At 37.8% G+C, this 26,005-nt stretch overlaps 1 protein-coding gene across 4 annotated transcripts; it reads right to left on the bottom strand.

Moving 5' to 3' along the window:
• Positions 1-678: 678 nt before the first annotated feature.
• RAB18 (RAB18, member RAS oncogene family) lies at positions 679-24,434 on the bottom strand (the record flags this gene model as incomplete). 4 transcript variants are annotated; one of them, XM_084253812.1, is made up of 7 exons in its annotated part: positions 679-943; positions 3,888-3,954; positions 4,029-4,147; positions 5,007-5,079; positions 10,757-10,836; positions 20,235-20,290; positions 24,367-24,434. In XM_084253812.1, 7 exons carry the CDS (start codon positions 24,432-24,434, stop codon positions 768-770), a joined length of 639 nt encoding a protein of 212 aa, XP_084109938.1. In that variant the 3' UTR covers positions 679-767. The 4 variants fall into 4 exon arrangements, with proteins under 4 accessions (XP_084109938.1, XP_084109939.1, XP_084109940.1 ...); XM_084253813.1 differs by having other exon boundaries at positions 10,757-10,818; XM_084253814.1 differs by lacking the exon at positions 3,888-3,954 and having other exon boundaries at positions 10,757-10,818.
• Between the last annotated feature and the right edge of the window lie 1,571 nt (positions 24,435-26,005).

Here is a 26,005-nt window from a genome sequence, read left to right as displayed (position 1 = left end):
TACTTGTGTCCTGAAACCAAAATGGGGAAAAATCTTATTGCTATTCTGTCAAACACCACAAAACTAAAAATGCTGCACAAAGGGTCAGGTGTCAACACACATATCACAGAAATAAAACTCTCATTAAGCAACTGACCTACTCACTGAAGTAAATAAAAAAAAAAAGACCAAACTTCTTTAACATATCAATGCTACTTTAGAAGTATCATCAGAACAAGTAGAGATTTAATTATAAATTGGACTGGACTATTGACTTAAAGAATTTTGCTTAGTACTAAAAGAGAATCTGTCAGCAAACATCCTAGAAAAGCTGTGGAAATCATACTGTTATTCCTGAAAGGAAATTTGCCATGTTTGATGATACCTCTCTCTCCCCCAGAGGCTCCAGGGGTTCTACATACCAATTAATTCAGTAATTGATAGGAGTAGTTAAGTAAAAAGGAGATCGAAATATACTTTGTATCAACAGAGACTGGATAGGTGGATTTTTTAAACACATGATAAATGTAAATCATAAAATCAAATGTACTGGTAAAGGTACACCTATTTTATGTTACACGAAAAACTGTAGACTGCAAACTGTGCATGCTCACCATAACATTGTACCTGGGAAAGCCGATGAGGGGGCTTTTTTGCAAATGTTTACTGCCATGATACAAAACAAATTATGTGCAAACTGCAAGGTCCCTAAGATAGCAGTTGAAGAGTTTATATACAGAAAGATGTCACTATCTGATTAATATGCAAGAGATGGAGTTTCCCAGAGTTTATAACACAGAACAATAACCACCACAGGCTCCTCCTCCGTGGCCTTCTTCTCTGTGTGACAGTTTGACTCCTTTATTCTGGTTCTCACTTTCCCACAGTCCTGGTGTCTGAATGATCTTTTCAACAAGTTCTTCAAAGGCACACTGTACACCATCACAGGTTTTTGCACTTGCCTCTGAAATTCAAGGAAACGTGATAGTACATTCTTTTCTGACCATATTCCTGCTTTTCTGGGAAACTACTATGGCCAAAAAAAAAAAAAAAAAGTCCCCTGAAGCAGATATTATGCCCATTTTAAATATGGAAGTTTAGGCCCCAAGAAAAACAATCTGGCTATAACATGCATCCAAACAGCTGCAGGTTGCTGAAAAAATGACACACAGTCATGGACAAGGGTCCCAGTTTAAATTCATGTTCATGAAACTCAGGTGTACATTTAGCACCTCTCCCCAAGCCTAAATTTCCCTAGTGATACTCTTATCACTGTCTGAGGTGACATTTTATTCCTTTGTCTTAAAACTCCTTTTTCTCAACTGGTAATCTAGCTTTTTGTTAAGAAAAAACAGAAACAATCTGGCAGAACTACTGATCATCCACTAACAGTTGTAGCACCTCCCTGCAGCTATAGCCTTCTGTTATAATGGAAGAACTATCTCTGTTCTAAGGCCATTTTCTTTTTTAGTACCTGGGATCCTATCTTTTCTCATTCACTGAAGGATCATTCTCTATTGGATTATACCCATCAGCCTAAAAGTCTACCAAAATCATGATCTATCTTATTAACTGACCAACTAACCAACCAATTTGCCCTCCAGCCCAAGTATCCTTCCAGCAGTCACCCATTTTCTCTACCTCTTTCAAAGAAAAATTGCTTTAGAGTTATCCATATAGTTTGTCTCCACTTATCTCAAATTCTTTCTTCAAATTATTCTAATTAGGTTTTTGTTCCCACCACTCCATTTAAACTATTCTTTTAAAGACCATCAAAATTCTCTATCTTGTCAAATTCAATGTCCTCATCTGATTTGACATCCCACAGCATCTGATACAGCTGATCACTTACCTTTTGTATACACTTTGTTCATACCTGACTTCTGGACACTAAACACTAATTCTTCCTCTCACTGGCATGTCATTCGCAGCTTCACCTACAGCTTTGTTTGCTGGTACCTCTTCTTTCTTCTGATTTAATTGTTGGAAGTACCATAGAGTTCAATCTATAGTCCTTTTCTATCAAGTTTTTCCCATAGTGATGATGGCCTCAATCCAATGACCTTAAATATCATCTAAATGCTAAAGACCAGCATACCACGAGTTATCTGAGAGTTGGCTTATTCTTATAGCTAAGCAGAATGGTTGATTCCTCAGTTACCTCCAAAACCAGTTCTTAGTCTTCCACACCTCAGTTAAGGGTGGAACAATCTATTTAGGTGCTTATGCCAAAAACCCAGAGTTGTCTTTGATTATTCTCGTACCTTCCCTTCTACACCCAATCGATCAGCACAGGATATCAGCTGTACCTTCAAAGTATCACCTGGATCTGTCAACACTGTACAACCCACTACTGCTAACGTAGTCAAAGCCACAAGCATCACATCTGGACCATGTTATGAGAATCATTCTTCTCTTTTTCTTTCTGCTTGTTATGTTCCATTTCTACACAAATGGGTCTTTTTAAAAGAACATCAGTTCAAAAGAACATCGTATCACAACACTACTCCCTTGCTTCCGAACGCATTTAGAATAAAAGCATTTTCTTTACCATATCCTATGAGATCCAAAATGATCTGCTTAAAGCTCATCTCCTGTCACCACCCCTTCCCCCAGTACACAATATACTCCAGCCCACAAGCTTTCTTCCTGTTTCCTGAAGACACTAAAACTGGCTTCTACCTCAGACAGTATTTGCCACTCTCTCAGCTACTCCCCCTTTAGATCTTCCGGTGATGGATTCCTGCCCAAATGGCAGTCTAATAGCTCCCACTCAAGTCGTTCTCTCTCCCCTAAGAAGGTTTTATTTCTGTCACAGCACTACTTACTTACATAAGTCTGTTAAATTCTACATACTAGAATTTAAACTCATGAGGAGTTAAATTAGTCTGCTTTGTTCATTGTTATATCCTCAATATTCAATAAGTATTTATTGAGTAAACTGATGTATAGACATAAAGGGCATTCAGCAAGTAAGCTTACTGCTACCATTACTAGGTAGTTTTTCAACTCCTTTCTGAAATTCCTTATACCTTCCACTTATACAACCCTGCTTTTATTTATATATGCATGATGTTCTCCTATTTCCATTTCCTGATTCTTAATTAGTTCTAACACTGAAATAGCTAAATCATTAATTTCTAATGTTAAAATTGTCAGAATCGATGACACTAGTTTTTTATAAACTGCCTTCCAGGCCCTGAGAGGTCCAGGGATGTATAATTTTAAAGAGCTCCCCAGGTAATTTCGATATAGCCAGTCCATTTTTCTAAATGATGGGATAGCAAAATGTTGTTGGTAAAAGATCAGGCAGCTTAGGCTTTGAAAGCCATGTGGTTTCTGTTAAAACAAATGAACACACCTGAACTCTGTCATGAAGCAAGCACAAAAGCAGCAATAGCAATATGCAGATGACTGGGTATGGCTGTGTTCCAATGGAAGTGGTGGGTCAAACCTGACCCATGCTGTGGTATGCCAACCATGCTCTACCACGCTTCTTAAATATTAATGTGCATACAAATCAAATAAAGATCTTGTTAAAAATGTATTCTGACTTAGAAAATCTGGATTATGGCCCAAGATGAAGCATTCATTTCTAACAAACTCCTAAGTTGTACAATGCTGCCAGCACCCGGATCAACGAGGTACAAGTTCAGCACAGGGCGCCCAGCCTACTGAATGCCATTATATTCTAGAGGGATTCCACTGTGTTCTACAGGACATCACATAATATGATCTTTTTTCCTCATAGAAGAAAAAAATAAAGAACTGTTTCTAAAGTCAGATTTTATAGCATGAGACAACTATAAACTAAATACCTATTTTTATGGTTCATAAAGAGAAACATTAACAAACTCCATTTAAAAATTTGTTATTAACAATGAAAGCATAAATATTCACACACTTACCTATAAATAACATGGAATGCTTTCGTGCAAATTTCAGGCCTTCATTTCTGTCAACTTCACGATTTTCCTAAAAGATAAATGCAAAGATTAAGAAAGGCTACCAAAATAGAGAGCCCAAATGCCAAGCATCTGACTTCTTACCTTGTCAATTTTATTTCCAACTAGCATGTTTACTATGTCATTTCTCGTGCAATATGTTTCCAATTCGCTTAGCCAATTATCCAGTTTAACAAAGGTGTCCCTTCTTGTGACATCATAAACTGAAATCAAAAGAGTCATTTACTTAATAAACATTCAAAATAAAAAGTAATGACATTTTATTTCTCATACATAACTAGGGGTTAATGTTACCATATAGGCAAGTCTACTGAAAAACCCTTCAACACTTAACAATGAGTGTCTACTGATCCTGATAGACAAAACTGACCTCCAAAATAAAAATAACACACACATACATTTACATATATATATATACACACATGCACACATATTTAATTTTATTAACACAATGTGAAAAAATTATATCCTACAAGATCAGTGCAAATTAATTTAAGCGAACAAAACAACAGCTGGGCCTATTTGTAACAATAAGAGGTTTGTCCAAAAACCGAAGCGTTTAGGTCCAAACCTGTGGCAAAAGAGCAAATATTAATTAAAAGATCTATTGATTTATTTCTTACAAGGACCCTGTTGATTTGTTTCTTACAAGGATCAAAATTTGCAGCTTTGAAAAAATATGTAGAGTTAGTGGATGGGTATTAGTTGACTTCCTCTATTATCAACTGCATTATAATACAGGGCTTCTTCTTAAAATGTTTTCTAAACTTTTAACTTTGAAACTAGTCTCATAAATAAGTCATAATATAAGAAAAGCATTCTTCCTATAATTGATCAATATTCATTTTATACAGCTACCCAAGAATTATTAAGACAAGCACTTTTCAACAATTTAGAAAGACATTTTAAAACTTGAAATATGCATTAGTACTAAGTGACTATAATCTGTTACATAAAATAAAAAAACATAAAACTAAAAGTGTACTAACCTTCATAGACAATGAAAATCAAAAATTCCAGTATTTTTTTTTTTAAAGTAAGTATATTAAAGTAAAAATTTACCTAATATAACACCTTGTGCACCTCTGTAATAGCTGGGAGTTAATGTTCTGAACCGCTCTTGACCAGCAGTATCCTAAAAATGACAATCAATTACTATTAAATAATGAAAGTATAACTACTAATACTTCAGCATATTAAGAATAGAAAATAAAAATAGCATGATTAAAAATAAGTTCACTTAAAACTTGAAATTTATATAAGATGTGTTTTCTTACAAGCATTACATAAAACACAATAAATACTGAATCATTAAATAAAGGCTTTCTACTTTTGGGGGTTTAAAAGTATTATCACACATGAAACCCACTTCACTGAAAGGCCATGGTTCTCAACTCTGGCTGCACCCAGGGGAAAGGAAACTGAAACATCCCCTGGGTCCAACCCCTAGAAGATTCTGATTTAACTGGTCTAGAGTCTGACAGATGTTTTTAAAATCTTTATAGGTGATGTTAACCTGGAATCAGGGTTGAAAACCACTGATTTAAAGAGAATTACAGGATTGTCTTCTTTTAGGTCAGGGATTTTTAGGTGGGACTGAAAATTAATAAGTTTCTGACTCACTTTGGGGTGATCAACATAAAATGTACACTAGCTAGGAAATTTAAATTTCTTACGGAAGTGACTTCATCTACTTAATCACCAGTTTAAGTGTAATGCCCAAAACAATTCTTGCTAATGGAGAGCTGCTAAACTTTCGTTGGAAAAAAAGTGAATAATCTATTAATGAGTCTCTGCTTCTGGTAGCTCCTTCTGTCTTCTTTCTATAGTCCTGTGGCGGGTTCAAGATATCTAAAATTATTCAAAGCAGTAGTTGGCAATCTGCTACCACAGCCACACACTTGTTTTATGTAAGTGTTTATTAAATAAAGTTTTATTAGAATCAGCCGGGCCCATTCACATGGTCCACTTTAACACTAGACTAAACATTTACTATCCAGTCTTTTAAGAAAAAGTATGCAGTGTGCTAATGTAAAGTAACCTGAAGAAAAGTAAACCTTACACTTTTCAACTTAACTATGAGTCCCATGGCTACAAAAGTGGCTACAAGGCAAGCAGAAAGTATAACCCCCCAGAAAGTTCTAAAAGATTAGAGAGGAATTTTAAAGTAGCACTGAAGGTCTCTAAGCAATATGTTGTTTTCTTTGTACACCCACTACTCTTCCACAAATACATTAATGCAGAATGTCCTTGCTTCCAGATCCTCACCACAACAAAAAGTATCCCTACCCACACCATGCTGATGTGGAAAAACATCAAAATTAAAATTTCTAAATACATAAATTTATGAAGTAACAAAATGCTTTATAAGCATTTTTTGTCTCAAAGTTTCCTATAAGACCTCTGATAAATAAAATTATTCAATTTGCATATTTATTATTGAACTTTTCAAAAACAATAATATATATTAAAAGCCACATAAAGTGACATGAACTTGCTATCTAAAGCAAATTTAAAAAAAAAGTAAATCATAACTTTGGTAATCTGATAAAGGTTAAGGCAAAGATCAAGCATGAAATGTTTTCATCAACAACAGTATTGTAACAAGATTTTTGGTAATAATGTGGAAGTCATTCTACTTGCATAATGAAAATATCCATATTTTAATAAATTAATTCCCAGAAGTAACAGACAACCTTTGAATATAAATTGTCTCGTTTGGTTTTCACTGAGATCAACTTCAACAATAGCCTTGATGAAAAGCAATATAAAAATCAGAATTCCAGTTGAATTATGCATAAAACCCCAATGTTTTCAGAGAAAGACTACAGCAAAAAACTGCTTCAATGGCAAAATATTACTGCACATGATTTTGACAGTTTACAAGTAAATATTTAACTAAGCCAAATGTTTAATCTTGACATTTTTAGATTTCACTTTGGGCAAAACAGCCTGTGCCACAGTATTAATTAAATTAGGATTTCTAACAAGTAACAAATTTATATGCTCAGTCAGAAGTTAGTTATGCTTGTGTTTGTTTTCAAAACAGGAATATGCAGGGCCTCCCTGGTGGTGCAAGAAGTTAAGATGCAGCACTATGAAGCAATCTGCAGTTTGATCCCAGGCCAGGGAGCTACCCACATGGTGCAGCAGAACTATCCTGACTTGCCCGCTGCTCCTCTCAGCAGTGTATTTCAGTCAATCCTCCTGTTCTGTTCCCCACTGTCTCTGATGAATCCTCTCACCCACTCCCACCTCTGGCCTATACCCCAGTTCTTATATGCATAAATAAACAAACAAACAAACAAACAAATAAATCTAAAAAAAAAGGAATATGCAAAGAGTATAATGACATCTTTGTTAAAAGAAACAGAACTTTTAATTTTCTTTCTGTGGTTTTATTTTTTGGCAGGAAAAGAGAAAATAAATTCTTGATAGAGAAGTAAAAAAGAGCTGGAAGGGATCTAGAAATGGGAGTGAAGTATATGACAAAGGGAAGGAACAAAATCTTGTTCCTTACAGGTGTCAAGTAGGTCATGATGTATATGCAGCACTTTGAAGAGGCAGTGGGACAAGGCTATGCGTGATTACTATATCTGATTCCTACATAAAGTTTCCAAGCAGGAGATAACTGACTTTATATTTAGACCAGAATTGGAGGATTCATATGGATTCATATACTTCTAACACTGAGAAAAGCTTCTGACACCCAGATGCCATGAAGAAAATAACTGATTTGATCACATAAATACCAAAGCTTTGGTGTGGCAAACATCTAGATCCCCACCCCTAAACAAGAGGTGAATGTAAATAACAAATGGAAAAAAAAGATCTGTAACATGACAGTTAATATTTCTCTCTCTCTCACACACACACACACTCCATTAATATATATTCATCTTAAATAAGATTTTTTTAAAAAGATTTATTTATTTACACAAGAACTGGGGTATAAGCCAGAAACGCGGAAGGGTGAGAAAATTCACCAGAGACAGAGTGGGGAACAGAACAGGCAGAAGGACAGAAAACACTGCTGAGGGGAGCAGCGGGTGAGACAGGAGAGGTCTGCTGCACCATGTGGGTATCTCCCTGCCTGGCCTGAATCGAACCCATGCTGCTGAGGCTGTGGACAGTCTCACAGCGCTGCTCTCAACCTGCCACACCGCCACCAGGGAGGCCCTTAAATAAGATTTTAAAGACAGGGCCTCCCCTCATGGTGCAGCGGTTGAGCGCTGGGTTGCGAAGCTGCCCGCAGCCTCTGCAGCGCCAGTTCGATCCCTGGCCACTGGCGAGGGTCCCACATGGCATGCAGACCTCTCCTGACATGCCCGCTGCTCCCCTCAGCAATGTATTTCATCAGTCTGCCTGTTCTGTTCCCCACTGCAGCTCTGGTGAATCCTCTCACCCTCCTGCGCTTCTGACTGTACCCAGTGCTTGTATAAATAAATAAATAAATCTTTAAAAAATTTTAAAAGATGAATGAAAGAGCAGGAAACACAGAATGACAAAAAGTTAATATTTTTATTATGTAAGGATTTAATCATGAAAAAGATATGTATTTCTTTAGAATGAGCAAAATGTATTAAAAGATTCATTTAAAATATAGTCAATACATTAGAGAAAAACCTCACAAATCAAAAAGAAAGCAAACACAAGTAAAAAACTATTATTCAGAAAGACAAAGAAATATTGGCAATATACAGACACACAAAGTATATATCTATGTGCACGTTTATGTATTTTGTCAATATTTCTCATCAACAAAAAGCCAATTTATACACATATGTATACACCTTAAAATAACTGGACAGGGCCTCCCCTGGTGGCGCAGCGGCTGAGCGCTGGGCTGCGAAGCTGCCTGCAGCCTCTGCAGCGCCGGTTCAATTCCCGGCCGCCAGGCGAGGGTCCCACATGGCCCGACAGACCTATCCTGCCTCGCCTGCTGCTCCCCTGAGCAGTGTATTTCATCACTCTGCCTGTTCTGTTCCCTGCTCTGGCTCTGGTAAATTCTCCCACCCTCCCACGCTTCTGACTGTACCCAGTGCTTGTATAAATAAATAAATAAATCTTTAAAAAAAAATAACTGGACACACACAGCTGTCCACATTAGGATTCAGCAGAGCACTAGTACTAATAGTAATGTAAATAGCTTTCACTCAGTCTGACTAAATTAGAAGATGGAAAACTGGTGGCGATTTAAACTGATACACATCTATAATCATATAATCACAAAAAAGTACAGTGTTAGGTGTATGTAAAGGAAGTGGGGAAGATAAGTGAAAAGTTTCCAAAAAACTACATATACATATATGTGTAACAGTACGCATGTGCCTGGATATTTTAATGAATATTTACTAAAAGGTATACACTGGTTAAAGATGAACTTTCTCCTACTAAACTAATTTCTTACTGTTTCCATTATCCTTTTGAGAACGAGCCTGTTATCATCCTTATAGTCAGAGGGAAACTTTACAGGCCTATGATAAAGATATTACTTCATAATACCTGCTGGTCTTTTTATTAGACAGTAACTAGAAATTAAACTAAAAACAAAAACCCCTCTTGTTTGCAAGCTCTAATCTGTATTATTTCACAAAGCAGTATCAACAGCACAAACGTGACACAATCATGAATGAAAGTACATGGAAAATCAGGGACCTGCTTTAGTACACAAGGCAGGCAGCATTCTTAAACTGTTCACTATACTTTACGATGGCCTAATCCAACATTGTCCGGTATTTTCTGTTAGCCTTTACTGACTGATTTTCATAATACATGTGGAAATTGATATATAAAATACCAAATTTTAAAAACAACATGATACATATCAATATATCAGTAATCATATTTAGACAGAAGAGAGCGAGTGACGGTGGAAAGAGGGAGTGGGAGGAAGAAGAGAGGGAGGGTGACAGACACAAACACTGATCATCTTGGGTATTTTTCAGTTAGTGCCACCTGACTGAGAACTAGCAGAAAGAGGTCTAGTTAGAATAGCAATGTGGATCACAATGGTTGAGCTCACAGGAAAATGAGGAGATCTACGCGAAGACTAGACACCAGTTTTATTTTTATTTTTTATTTTTAAAGATTTATTTATTTATTTATACAAGCACTGGGTACAGTCAGAAGCGCGGGAGGGTGAGAGAATTCACCAGAGCCCGAGTGGGGAGCAGAGCAGGCAGAAGGACCGAAGTACACTGCTGAGGGGAGCAGCGGGCGGCAGGAGAGGTCTGCACACCATGTGGGACCCTCCTCTGGTGGCCGGGGAGCAGCCGGGGATCGAACCAGCGCCGCAGAGGCCGCGGGCAGCTTCGCAACCCAGCGCTCAACCGCTGCGCCACCGGGGAGGCCCAAGACACCAGTTTTAAATATAAATTCAAAGCCAGCAAACCCATTTTATATCTAACAAACATGAAAAATAATTTTTTCCCTAAGTATCTCTACATTCACCTTCTCCCAAACAACTGCCTTTAGTGTTAGGTCTGTCTAGGGTGTCTTTTAAAATTTGAAAGAAACATATTCAATAATGAGTCTCTCTGCCAGACAACATGATTTGTTTCACACTTTGTTCTATCTTTAAATATCCTAATGGGATTATATATTTAAAAAACTTAAATCAAGCCCCTGCCTAATTACCCAATTGAAAGAAATAATAATTTATTGTTTGCCTTTTTATCAACATTAAATCTCCCAAAAGTTATTTAATACAAGTGTTTTTTTAACCTCTGGAACACTACACACATCAATTTCTACTCCTCTAAAGATTTTGAATTTGATATTTATACAAAATATATTTTAAAAACTCTTACCCATATTGCAAGCTTAGCCTTATTTCCATCCACTGAAATTGTTTTCACCTTAAAGTCAACACCTTGAAGAAATAAAAATTTTGATAAGAACCTCAGTAAAATATATTTTAAACTCAATTACTAAGAAAATAAAAAAACAGGAATGCCACTTTATCAAATTCACACTCTAAATTCTGAGTTATGAATGTGAAGATAAAAGAAAATGTGTCACTGAATTTCAGCAGCTTAGGATTTTAATATGGATATGTGAAAATAAAATGCTTGTAGAATTTAAACACCTACTTGAACAACTTGAAAAAAAATTATCAAAAAAAAAAAAATAACCAATGTAAGACAATAACTGATTATTGTCACAAGCCAAGAGCTAGAATTCACAGTGCCACAGTAGGGAAGACTATCCATGTCTGACTGTGGATAGGGAGAGTTTTCAGTGGGCTTACTGAGCATCTACAGGCTATTAATTACCAAAAGTGTTGTCCACAGGTGGCCAACCCCCCAACTCAGCTCCTGACTATAAGCAGTTTGGAGAACTGGTAAATACAAAAGGGTCATTCACTTCTTGTCATATAAATTCTTTATTTGTTTTCATCCTAAAAAAGAGAATATTTTTATAGTTTCATCAATGACCACTTGCTCCTGCAAAATTTCAAAAGGAGAATTTACATACAAAAACATTTGTACTCAAATCTCAGAATCAACAATCTTCAGAAGTGAAAGGGGGTGCTCCAAGTTCTGTGACAATCTCCTATAAGTACTAATTTATGTAAAGAAAAGAGTTTTGTAAGAAGTTACATAAGGCTTTACTATAGCAGCCCTCACAAAAACTCTCCCTTTCCATAAAAAGGAGTTGACATATACCATCTGGCTTAAAGGAACAGTAACTGCTTACATGTCTCTAGAGAGTATTAAAAAATACTATGCAGTCTACCCCACTGGCCAGAGTGAAAAACATTAGGTCAAGAAGTTTGGAAAGACTTTCAAAAGATCTCATTAGCTTGTCGTAATTAATTCAGAACAGTCCCAACCACGATGAACAATACTCTTATATACTAAATGCTTAACATGGAAATACATTAGTAATTACTGGGCAGTTTCTGGTGATCCATTACATACACAAATGAGGCAATGAAAAAGCATTGTTAAACGTGCAATATGTCAGCTCTTTCTGTATGTTGAAGATAAAAAACAAAAAAAGTTTGGTGTTTAGGGGTAGGGCAATAAAGGGGTTGATAAAGTCATGCCTTGAGTGAAGGGACCATTAGTGAAAGGATCATGCTGATTATACAGACCAAGGGAAATCTTAAAGTTTCTTCACAAACAAAAAAGGATCACAAATTAAATAATTTTGTATTCACCAGGTCCAGATAAAGATATAGTATGCCATATCATCTATATATAAATATAAAATTATATTTTATTCATGTGGTGCTTAAGAAAACCAAAACCTAAGAAAAGGCAGAAATTGCATGTGCTGACTGACAGATACTGCTGGACATTACACAGAAGTAGTAGTTAAATTCTCAAAGTTTATCAGCGAGTGTAAGTTGTTGTTTTTTTTAATAGCTGAGCATGCCCAATCATCGGTATACCCATGAAAAGGAACTGTTTCTAGAATGTTTGTGTTTCCCATCCCTTCCCCAACCTTCTCTTTCTTCTTTTTTAGATTCCTACTTTCACATGTTCATTGACAGTCTAATGACTGTCTCTCTCACATGTGTAATTTGCATGTCAATAACTACTTCCAAGTTACCTTCTGAGTTCTTAGATCTGAAAATTGCAGATACCACCCTCAGGAAATACTGGAGAAAATGTGGTATAAATTTATAAAGAGAGAGTATTCAGTGATAAGAAAATTCTGCCATTTATAACAACGTGGATGGATCTTGAAGGTAATATGCTAAGTGAAGTAAGTCGGACAGAAAAGACAAATACTATGTGATCTCACTTAAATGTGGAATCTTAAATAAAACAAGTTCACAGATATGGAGAACAGACTGGTGATTGTCTAAGGTGAGCAAAATAGGTGAAGAGACAAAAAGGTATACACTTAAAATTATACAATAAATGGGGATGTAATATAGCAAATCAACTAGTTACAGCACTGCGTATTTAAAAGTTGCTAAGAGGATGCTAACAGGTTTGTAATCATTTCACAACATATACAAATATCAAATCATTATGTTCTATATCTGAAACTAATGTCAATTATACCTCAATTAAATATATGTAACACCAGGATTTTAAAATTTCAAATCTAAATTTGCAGTGACATCAATTAAATGTAAGATATCTATCACATATAATTAAATTGGTGCCTTGGGGGCACCATAATTATATGAACTGTTGTTCTGAGAACAGATGAAACCAAGAATCTAGAGGTTAGTAGGAGAGATAAAGAAACTAATCTATTCTCAGCAAACTAGAAAAAGGGAAGGTCCTCAACCTGATAAAGAGCATCTATGAAAAATATAAAGCTAATCTCATACTTAACGGTAATAGACTGAATGTTTCCCCTTAATGTCAGGAACTAAAGAAGGACTTCAGTTATGACCACTTCTGTTCAATGTTATACTGGAGATTTTTAGCTAAGGCAGTGAAACAAGAAATAAAAGGCATCCAGACTGAAAAGGAAGGTAGAAACCCAATGGAAGCTACAGGGAAGAAAAAGCTCCTAGAACTAGAAACAAGTTTAGCAAGGAGGATACAAAATAAACATTTAAGAAATCAGCTGTATTTCTCTATATTAGCAATGAACAAAAGGAAATTGAAAAGTTTTAAATACTATTTATATGAAAATCTATTAAATACTTGGGTCTGAATTTCATGAAATGTGAAAGACTGTAACTAAGTCAACCAACATGACAATGCTATCTAATGTTAGTTGAAATTAATCAACCCAACACTAAAATCTTAATAAACAGATGAAAAACAGATTCTGATGGCGGAAAAGTGAAGATGCCAGACTCTCTTTCTCTGCATATTTACAACCAAATTACATGTAAATAAAGATATAGATTCCTGGAAGATGACCAGATCACCACTACACATGAAGAAGGACAAAACAGCCCAGGCTAGGAAGAACTGCAGTTTGTGTTTGGAGTGTTACCTGAGCAGCATGAGCCAAGAAAAGGAGGGGCAGCTGGGATACAGAGCCTCTCTGGTGATGACTGAAGGACTCATGCTCACTGCAGGGACTTTAGAACCATTTTTGGTGAACCTTTTAGCCGGGCTAACAAAGAAGAAAGCAAACTATAATAAACAGAATAGAAATGAAAGAGGACAAAATATTATAATGTAGAAACATATAGGATCATCAGAGATTACTATGAACAACTATAACAAATCTTGATAGTCTTGAAGAAATGGGTAAGTTTTAAGAACAACAGTTTACTAAGACTGAACAAAGAAGAAACAGAAAATTTGAATAGAAAGAAATCAAAATGGTAGTCAAACAACTTCCCCAAAACAAGTCATATATTATTCCATAATTCTGATAAAGAATATGTTTTTTGTGGTAACAAAACAAGCAGTTAGAATGATTCCTTTCGTCCCTTGGAAACTCTAATGGCAACTACCAATGAATAATGGTGATTGTTCCTGAGTCACAAACATGCAAAAAAAATTGCTGATAGCACTGATGAAGGAGGGTTTGGTAGTTACTGCTTTAGTTGGCAATATCTGCATTTAAGACAAAGGGACATTTCCTGCTAAGCCTTATTTTAAAAATTACAAAATTTATACAGAAGGCAGACTCACAGAGGCTATAATGCTGATGACTTAAGTAACTTGCCCATGAAATGGGTGCAGTTTTTAGAAGATATTCAATTATCATTTTGCTCTAAAACTAAATGCCTCTACTTTTCACGGTGTTCCCATTCTTCAGTAAGAAACTTGAGCAGCTTTATAGTTCTGCTATAAAAACAAACAAACAAACAAAAAAAAAACCACTCCTGTTAACAAACCAAAAATGTAAAACAAAACCAAGAGTGGACGCAGTTTTTTACAGTTAACTATAACTGGAAGTGTAGTAAGTGTTCAAGCAGGGCACGTAATCTTAAAACTACATTTGAGTATTGGCAGAGACCGTACTTTAAAGTCTCTCCAGGGGTCCCTGCATTACTGTGGTCCTGACTGGACTATCAGCTATTCTGGCAGCCATGGATTTACAGGTCCCTGGTCACTGCTTCCACCAGTACATGAAAACTGGCATCCCTTGATTTGGAACCAATTTGAATTCTGTTTCCCACTGGCCTGAATGTACCTGTGCAAGTTACTATTCATAGAATTACTCTCCTATTCATTGTGTGCCCCTCTGTTCTTTTGTCCTGATCATCTGGGATGGGTTCACTAAAATTTGGTTACTTCTGAATAAACCATATAAAATTCCCCACTTTTTTTAAGTTCATCACCCACCTCTTCCAGTATAAGTGTCAGACATCCTTTCCACATGAATGCATACCTTCCAGTCAACTAAATACCACTGACTGTGTAAGAACTCTTTTCACCTCTCAAACACTTTTATAGATTTTTAAGCAATGTTCACATTTATTTTTCTCCTACCATCAGCCCTTATATCCCTCTTTGGCCCTTTCTCCCTCCTAATTGCACACACCAGTTTGGTTATCAACGCCTGCTAATATATAATTATTTTACTTTCTTAGTTCATCTGCTTCCTTCATCATATTATTAATGTATGTGAAATTGTCCAATATCTTTATCTTTCTGAATTACTGTGCTACACAGAATTCCTTCCAGCTCCTCAATTTTGCTGTAAATGGTAACATTTCATCTTCCTCATAGCTGAATAGATTCTCATTGTGAGTATATACCACATTTTCTTTATCCTGAGCTAAGTAATTTTCATCATTTCTCAGCAGCATTTTTTCTGTTGAGTATTCTTCATCTATTCTTTGCTTTTCTGTACCTTTCTTCCTTTTTGATTCTTGGATGGTGGTAGAGTCTTTAAGTTGGCCTTCGAAAGATGTGCGGTTTCCCTGGTCAACTAATTCGTAGGAGATTTATATAAAAGACCATAATGGCTCCCATTCTGGACCAGCAGCACTTTTTCTTGAGTCAGAGTTTTCCATAAGAATTATTGAGGTTGGTGGCACAAGGGGTTAAAGCACGGCACTATGAAGTAATCCGCAGCCTCTGCAGCATGAGTTCGATCCCCAGCCAGCCAGGGAGCAACCCACATGGCGCAGCAGACCTCTCCTGCTGCTCCCCTCAGCAGTGTACTTCAGTCAGTCTGCCTGTTCTGTTCCCCACTATGTCTCTAGTGTATCCTCTCACCCCACCCCAACTCTGGCCTGTACCCCAGCTCTTGTATGCATAAATAAATAAATCTTTAAAAAAAAAAGAATTATTTAGGTTCTTCTTTTTTTTTTTTTTTTATAGAGGCATGTTTTTATTTATTTATTTATTTGCTTGCTTGCTTGTTTTGTTTATACATGCACTGGGTACAGTCAGAAGCGCGGGAGGGTGAGAGAATTCACCAGAGCCAGAGCGGGGAGCAGAACAGGCAGAAGGACCGAAGCACACTGCTGAGGGGAGCAGCGGGCGGCAGGAGAGGTCTGCGCGCCATGTGGGACCCTCCTCCGGTGGCCGGGGAGCAGCCGGGGATCGAACCGGCGCCGCCGAGGCCGCGGGCAGCTTCGCAACCCAGCGCTCAACCGCTGCGCCACCGGGGAGGCCCTATTTAGGTTCTTAACAGAGAACGGAAACAGGCAGTATTGAGATTTGTCAAAATACATGGTTATTTCCTCCCCTATTGCTGCAGGGACAGATAAATTTAATAATGGCTTGTGTGACCCCTTCTTTGGCTTCATCTCCGTAACTTCTCAGAATTAAACCAGGTACGTTAGCTTCAAGAAACACGTTTTGCTTTTGCAAATATTGGGCTTAAGTTGTGTACCTCAGGACATCCCGAAGCATCTCTTGCTAGCTGGCTGTCAGGGGCAGCTGTGAATCCCTCTCACTGCTTTTTCCCACACGCAGCCTGCTTAACCTCTGTTTTCCCAGCTCGGGGTTTTTGCTGTCTTCTGAGTTTGTGAAATCAGGGGTTTGTGTTTTAGTTTTTTTCTCCTCAGTTTGTTATTATTAGCTAACTACCAGAAAGTAAACAGAAGAAAATGTCAACTTTCTAGTACCATCTTCAAACCCCAAACACAGCCAACTCTCTTAAAAGGAACAAGATAGAAACCTATTACACCACTTAAAAATAAAGATGTGTTATCCTCACTATTTTACTTTGAAGTAAAATAATTTTCCATAAAACACTAATTTTTACACAGCCACTAATAACTACATTCAGTATTTAATAAATTAACAATTGAGTTAATTAAAAAACTTATGTGGATATTAGCTATAACCTAAGGCAGAAAATCTTGTACCTAAATGTAAAAATACTTTTCATATCCACAGTCTATTTAAGGAACAAATTATGTACATTTTCATTGTAATTTCTTTTTAGACATAGCCTTTTTAGTAATAAGGACAACATAGGATGCGTCATTCTGCAAGTCCCAGAGTCCATCTGGGTCTGAAATGAAGACAGCTTTATATTACATGTAAGATTATTCCCTTAGCAAAATTTTAACTCTAGTCAAGTGTATTTTTGTGTCGGTTACTTAAACTTTCTACTCCTCCAAATTCATTACCAGGCATGTTCTGAGCAAAATAAATGTTTATTACTAGTTTACCAGTAGTTTTATCACTACTAATGTTAATATGTCTATAAAAGCTAAGCAATACCTAATAAAACTCAATAAACATTTGGAGGCACTGTGAGTTCACACAGACATAAGAGAGAGACAAAAGAGAATTCTAAGTAAGAAGTGAGGATGCTATGATGGAATCTAAAATATCACCATCTGAACACCACCATAGTTGATACTCCACAGTGGGGAAATCTGGCATACAACATGTTTAGTAACCAAAGTCCCATCACCAGAAATGGGACAAAGAGACACCATGTGCCTCCTGACAGGAAGTTCTGAAAAGCACTTTCGTTGAATTCCTGCCCAAAATACTAACCTGAATCTAACCACGAGGACTCACTGGACAAATGTAAATGAAGGATAGTCTACAAAAATAACCGATCTGTATTCTTTAAAATGTCAAGGCCATGAAAGACAGAAAAAGCTTGAAGAACTATTCAGATTAAAAGAGACTACAGAGAAATGACAACTAAATTCAATGAGTGTATGATCCTGGCCCAGAAACAATTCCTTTTCTTTTGCCATATAAGACATTAGTGGGACAAGTGATGAAACCTGCCTGTATACAGAACTGTATCCACATTCATCTAGGAGATACACATTAAAAATGTGGAGGTTAAAGATATCATGTCTGCAACTACTCTGAAACTATTTTAAGGAAATAATATTTTGTGTGTATGTAGAGAATGACAGAGCAAATATGGCAAATATTAATATTTGGGAAATTTGAGTGGGATCAACTGGAATTCTCTTTCCTTTTTTTACAATTTTCCTCTAAGTATGACATTATTTAGTAATGAAAAGATACAACAAATGAAAAAATCAATTAAGAGAAACATTATGTTTCTTAGTAATGTTAAAGATATCTTTACTACATTTACTCCTCATAACATTTAGAGCTAGAAGCAAGTTTATGGTCACTCACCAAAACCTCTCAGTTTACAAATGGAGACAATAAAGTTAACTCACTTGTTCAAGATCACAACTAGTTCAAGGGAGAGCCCAGATAGCACCCTGCTCTGTCTCAGCTCTTTCAACTATTATAAGCTGTCCCTCGACACCTTTACATTGGTGTCTACTACCCAAACACAAAACACCTAAGTATTAGCTCCATCTTCACATGCATTCCATTAGACTAATGTGGGAAACCACTTTCAGGCAATCTAAATTTCACTGTTAGTCCAGTCCCTATGGAAAGCAATATGAAAGTTCCTTAGAAATTAAGAATAGATATAGCATATGATCCAGCAATTCCATTCCTTGGCATTTATTTTAAAATGCAAAAACCCTAATTCAAAGATATATATGTACACTCCTATGTTCATTACCACACTATTTAAATAGCCAATTATGGAAACATACTAAATACCCAAAAACAAATGAGTGGATCAAGAAGATGTGGTCTATGTACACAATGGGATACTACTCAGCTATAAAAACAAAAAAGATGAAGTCTCATCATTTGCAACAACACGGATCGAACTGAAAGGAATTATTCATGTTAAGTGAAATAAGTCAGAGGGAGGGTCGAGAAATACCAGATGATTTGATACATATATGGAATATATGTTTTAGTATATATTTTGAAATACCACTGCAGAACTGAGGCTATAGAGGGGAAGAATGAGGTGTGGGAGACAAAGGGAAGAGGGGCCCAATGGTCTATAGTGAAGGACTAAGGGTGCTTTGCTGGTAGGTGTGGTGTGGCAACATACATCTGAAAAGCTGTGAACCTGTCCCCCTAAATCATACAATTGTTGTAAACCAATATTACCTCAACAAAAAATAAAATAAAATTTAAAAGTTAATTTTAAAAAAGGCATTTAGCACTCCTATGTTCACTGGAATACTATTTACAATAGCAAAGCTATGTACCTAAGTACCCAAATATAGATGAATGGATCAGGACGATGTGGCATACACATTCAATGGAATACTACTCAGCAATTAAAAAAACCAACCATAAACCCCTGCCATTTGCAACAACAGGAAGGGATTATTCCTAGTAAAGAAAGTCAGAAGGTGTGTCAGACAAATCCAGGAAATCTTACTGTAGAAGAGGGGATGGAGGGTGGGGGAGGAGAGTGGAGCAGGGGACAAAGTAGACAGCAAGTGCAATGGACTCCGGGGACTGACTGAGGTGGTTTGCTGATAGGTGTGGTGCAGGAACAACACCTGAAGGGAAAGATCTTGTATTTCTAAGACACAAACAACAATGTAAACCAGTATTATCTCAATTAAAAAAAAAACAAACAAACATGGGGGGGGGATTTAGGTAAATCGCTCCTAACAATCCTTAATAACTAGTATTGGTGAATATGTGTCATAATACACATGAGACATTGCAGCAAATAGTAAAAAAAACAAAATTAACGCAATGTAGTTGGGTGATAACTGCCATCACATAACCCCACCTCTTACGATAATGTTGGCATATAACAAATATTCAAACAATTGTATGTTGCTAAATAAAAGATAATTTATAGTACAGGAAAGAAATGTGCTGTGTGCACAGATAATCATAATATTAGTGATGTTAACAAAGTGCCATGAGACAACAGATACCAACGTTACTGCCTGGTGAGATGTGGAAAGGCTTCAGAAACCTTATGACACTAGAGCTAAGTTGTGAAAGGTAAGAAAAACTGTAAGAGACAGGGAAGTAAGAGTGTGGATAGTATTTTGAGGGAAATGAGATAAAACAGCCTGAAGTCAAGAAAATATTTGGCATTTCTATTGAATTTTAAACATAGGCTTACCTATTGTTGCTGCAAGTTCTGGATCAAAAGTATCATCTGTGAACCGCAAGAGCAGGCTAAAAGAGATGTTAAAAAGACAGATTAGGAATTTGACTTTTCTTTCTAATCCTTTGATAAAAGTGATCATCATTGCTATTTTTTGTAACAAATTAGATGCCAATAAGCAACTGATTTAGGTCTGCTCTCAGAAATACTGTCTTGTACATACTGCAGGTACATACAGAGAAATTAAATTATGTAAAGGCATTTAAAGAATCCCAAGAGCAAAGTAGTTTACTAGAAAATATATTCCCCATGCTCTCCTACACAATTCCCCAAGTATGAAAAGGCTTGTGGGTTTTGTTTTTTTGAATTGTAATGATATATCCTTCTAAGGAAAATGATATTCACATGTCATGCTTTATTTAGCAAAGGACAAAAGGGTTGGAAAAATAAGTCTCTTAGAATAAAACAAGCTAATTTTCTTTAAAAAGTATGATCCACTCTGAATTCAAGTGAAAAATGGAAGATGGGAAAGTCTAGTGTTTATAACAACTAATATAACTTCTAGCTAAGTAAGAAGAAAATTTATAGAAAAAGTGGGGGCATAAAGATCGCGAGGCCCAGAGTAGATACACTCTGGCAAATGCTAGGTAGGAGACAGAAAATCAAGCAGGCAATAGAAAGTTTGAAGGCTTTTAAAGAAAGCAATGACAAGAACTGCTATACATTTTTAAAAGTTAATGTCAGTTAAAACAAAGCAATAAGCATGGTTAGCATGAGCATTTACAAAGGATTAAACCTAGGAAAGCATGAAGATACTAGAAATGAAGGGATGAAATGCAAGCAGCAGACACCAGTTTAGAAGAGTACTCTTAAGATTTATTCAAAACTCTTCAAAAATATCTAAGCTTTTCTTAAAGTCCAAGATTTATCAAATAATTCAATCTCCCCTATATTATCTCCTAAAGTAGGACAAGACTATTGTATTGACCTATTTGTATTAATAAAATCAAGGCAATCGCCATCGGATATCTGAATTACAGAAAAAAGTATGACTATTTCTACAGGTTGTAATTACTGCTGCTAGAGACTGTTTTCGCCCACAGAGTATACTGCAGAATTCCCTATTGCTTCTCAGTAGTTTCCAAACCCACTGTCATTAATTGTATTTCTTGACTTTGCTTTAAGTGTTTACCATAAAACCAGCACAGCAGAAGCAAAGCAAAACAAGAGTCAAATTGTAGAATTTCTTACCTAACATTGAACCTTCTTGACTATTAATTACTTTAACTTAGGTCCAATAGGAGTTATGAGACAGCACTAATAAGAATCTTAAGACTGTTTATAAAAACTTTCTTCTCTCTCCAACATTAAACTTCAAATTAACAAAGGTGAAGATTGACTAAAAATTTCAATTACCCTAAATTTAAAAACAAAAAAGGTATATATCTGTATCTGGTCAGCACAGAAAATGTTATACAAACATAACATAACTTGTAGAGTGACAGTAGTAACAACGATGCCATAAGACAATGTCCAATTACTTATTGGGCATTGACAACTAGGGAATTTTCTTACACGATTGCTAATTCTTAGACAATCTATGTTATTAACGGTCCTTAGGAAAGGAAGGGAATTGGTATGGTGCAGAGCAAGAAATTTGAATACAGGCTCTGAGGATAAGTCAGCAGATCTCAGCTAGGAGGACAGTGGTAGCTTGAAAAGTATCCTAAATTCTTTACACACATTTCCCTAAGCAGAGTACATTTCTTCATTGGATTTTGAAAGGAATTCAAAACCCTAAAAATGATTAAGAACAAATACTTTATAATGGGTGTATATTTAGGCCTTCATATTTTCAAGGCAAAATACTCTCCAAGCAGAGCTGCAGATGGAAGTAGCACCACCATTTCACTTAGAGAAGATCAAATTTCTAATAAATAGACTGCAATTATAACGAATCCATATTTCTTAAATAAGGTATGAAATTGGCCAAAAGGAAAGGGGATTAAAAAGGACATTGGAGGGAAAGCAATTTAGATAATAGGTTTCTCTAACCCCTTCTGAAACACTTTGCTACTTCAGTTCACTATGCCTTGCCACAGAATCAAAGAATTTTACATATTTAACATCAGATAGGGTTTGAAAGATTTCTATTCTACCCTCATTTGTCAAAGTGAAAAATGAAGGCCTTCAGTGTTCACATAAGGTCACATAAATGGAAGCATTAATTTCAAAATCCTGATCTCACAAGTAGTTTATTCTCCAACAGACTGAAATTAGCTTGAAAAATAACCCACAAATTTGAATTAAAGACTCTTGTGCAATGATTTTTCAACAACAAGTGATCTCTCAATGCCACTAACTCTAGATCTGAAAAAAAAAAAAACAGAAACCAACTATTGGCTAGAACCCTTTCAGATTATATCCATGACCTATGTTTTTATACTAACTCACTTTAAAAAGCATATATTTCTATTTTAGTGGAATTATTTATTCTCATCTTACCCAAAGAGATAAGTATCGAGGTTTTTGTTTTCCACAGCATATCACAAATGTTTATCTAGCTAGAAAAATAAGACAACTTTTTCACAAATGCCATCCTTTCTTGAAAGAGGTATTAAAGGTGTTCAACTACTGCAGTGAGCATCTGACAACTCACTACTAAGTATGGAGGAAAAGTTTAGAACAGATTAGATCCACATACCTTTGAGGCAGGGGAACTAAGAACAAGAAATCACTTAAAAGACTGTGGTGTGGTGGAAGAACCTCAATCAAACCAACACTGTACTTCCAGATAATCTTCAAAAAACCTCTAGCAGAGCCTTCCTAGGCAGTGATCCCCCCAATACATTTAGAAAAAGTGCCCTGCCATTTACTGGATTGAATCACATGAAATGATTTTCATCTTGATTTCAGATTTAGCAATATGATAAGCCTTAACCTAAATGAGACACATCTCAAGAAACAAAGGTCACAAAGCTACGGAGTTCTTATTGAGATAATGCCAGTATATACCTTTTAAACCGTCAAAACGAATGGTGATCATTCTATCTAGCCCTTTCTCTCTCCCTCCCACCCTCCTCCGCCCCCCCCCCATACTTTCCCTAACCCAGTGTTCCAGGACTGCAATCCTTGTTGAACACAAATCCTTCACTCCGGTGCAGAGGACATTAAAGGAGAAAAAATACGAAAATAGATTACCATACTTAAAAAATACATAAACCTTCAGAACATATTAGAGAATAAGATTTCAAATCCTTAAGTCTCTAAAAATCCTTAACTTGGAAGCGATTAAGAAAGTGACTTGACATATAAGCGTATCAGGAGCGAAAACAGGAAATATGGTGAGGATAAATTCACCCGGGGAACTGCTCCACAGACCTGGACGAAATCAGGATGCTCTTCCCACACCGCGAGCTCCATGTCTCCGCCACACACTCAAGTCTAACTATTGTCAGTATCACTCCCCTCGCGCCAAGAAAGAAAAAAACAACACTCTGTTATCTTCTGTGCTGCGGCAGAATGGAACCATCATTTGCAAAGGTGGCTCACAGCTTCAGCAAAACTATCTCAGAGCACAGGGAGTTACTCCAGCAGCTGGAAGACCAAAGAGATCTTTCAGGGCTGACTCATGACACACGACAGCAGCAGCCGGGGCGGGCGTTGTGCGCGGCCAGGACGGCGACCTGCGGCGTCACGAGGCTTCCCTGCGCGTCACGTCGTTAGAGAAAGTCCAACCTGAATCCCGAAGTGATAAAGTCCCGACTCCAGCTCGCCGGGGCACGAGCGGCCTGAGCCCGGGGCCGCGGCCTCGCCCAGGCGAGCCTCGGGACCAGCGCGGCCCCGGCGCCCAGGCCTCGCGCGGCGGGCGGCAGCCGCGGGGCGCTCTCGCCACGAGGGGGGAGCAAGACCCGCCACTCGGGCCGGCACGGGCCGGCGGGGGCTGCGGGCGCGGGGCGGGCAGGGCGGGGAGCGAGGCCGCCGGAGCCGGGGCCGCCGGGCCGCGAGGCGGAGGGGCCCGCGGCGCACAAGCGGGGACCCCGCGCGGCCACTCGGGGCGCGCCGTTGACGGTTCCCGGCCGGCCCAGGAGACGCTGCCACGGCGGCCCCGTCCGCCGCCCCCGTCACGACCGCGGGGCCGCCTCACCTGGACTTGCCGACGCCGCTCTCGCCGATGATGAGGATCTTCAGGGTGGTCAGCACGTCCTCGTCCATCCTGACGCTGCTCCGCTCCAGCCCAGCTGACCGCCCGGTCCGGCTCTCAACCCTTCACCCCGAGAACTGCCCGCGCATGCGCACCGCTCCGCGTGCCACCACCTTTTCACACCGGGTGTGTCGGTCCCGAGAGCAGGGGACGCCCCAGTTCCGCCTGGAGGTTGCTCTGCGACTGCGCCAACCCAGAGTTCCAGGCGGCTTCCCCGAGAGGTTAGTCCTCTCGTGCGCAAGCGCAGACCCGGCGGGCGGAAGTGTGTGACCTCACCCGCCTGCGCACTTCCTCCTTCTGGCCTCCGTTGGCCTTGGTTGTGCAGTTGGCAAAGGGAAGGGGCTGAGCCAGGGGAGTGTAACGCTTGTTTGGTTTAGTTGCTGCTCATAACAGCTGTGCGGCGTGGGGAAGCACTGTGCGGAAAGGCAAATTATGGTAAAAGTAGGTCCCAACTCTACCACATGGCCAGCTAATTTATCTCGCCTTCTGAACCTGTTAGCTCGGCTCAGAAATGGAGGCCAGCGTATGTCTTAGAATAATACCAGCTTCTTGGATTGCTGTGAAGAGTAAGTGAGATCGTTTATGAACACACTTTGTAAACGCAAGTAAACCATGTAAGTGTGACCAGGTATGGATTTCCTGATTTACCCTCCTTTAATGAAGAATTCCCTTCCTACATCTGTACCTCTTGAAAGGGAATTGTAGACTCTGTACAGATCTGGTGCATAAAAACTTAATGGTGGTGCAATTTCAAACCAGCTATTTCTGTTCATAAAAACTACACAACTACAGGAATCGTGTACATGTGCTTTTTTTCCTTCACTAGGTTTTAAATCTTATTGAAAGTACCAAATCTCATGTGGAAATGAAAGCTAATGAAATGCTTGGTTCTTAGCACACTAAACAGTTCTTTCATCTTCTTACACTTGCAGCTAATGCCAGATACAATAGATTTGATTACAGAAGAAATAGGGGGAAAATTAAATAATTTTTTTGTTAAAATCTGGGAAAGCACTTTTGCCATATATCCAATTGGTTCCTTCACTTCCTTCAGGTCTTTACTCAAATAATGCCTTCCTAAGGAGGCCTTCCTTTATCCTGTGCACAGCTTTCCAGCCTTCCCTATACCTCTTCACATTATTTTTCTGCATAGAATTTGCCATCTTTATATATGTGTATATAATTACTTTATTTATTCACTGTCTAATCTTCCCCAAAGAGAAGAGAAAGAGCCGTTGTGTCTAGTTCCTGGTATATCATGTAAAATTATACTAAATGTTTGGTGAATGAACTGAGTGAACATTCTAGACGCCGTTCCCAATTTTGAAAAGTAATATCAACCAGACAACCTCTCATAAAATCATCTTTGAAATCTCAATCGGTCTATTCCAGTCTGCTCCTGGCTGTGGCATCAAGAATGTATTTCTGAGATTCTCAGTATATATCAAACTCTCCTGCTGTGGGGCAGTGATTCTAAAAGTGTAGTCCCCCTATCCGAGGGGAGCCATTTCTGGGGATCTGCAAGATCCAACTCTTCATAAATATTTAAGATGTTATTGAGGTTTTTTTTTTTTTTCACTCT

This window comes from Talpa europaea (assembly GCF_964194135.1).
Source record: "Talpa europaea genome assembly, chromosome: 14".
Lineage (NCBI taxonomy): Eukaryota > Metazoa > Chordata > Mammalia > Eulipotyphla > Talpidae > Talpa > Talpa europaea.
Note: the sequence above shows the minus strand (reverse complement) of the source record. Positions and strands in the feature narration are given on the sequence as shown.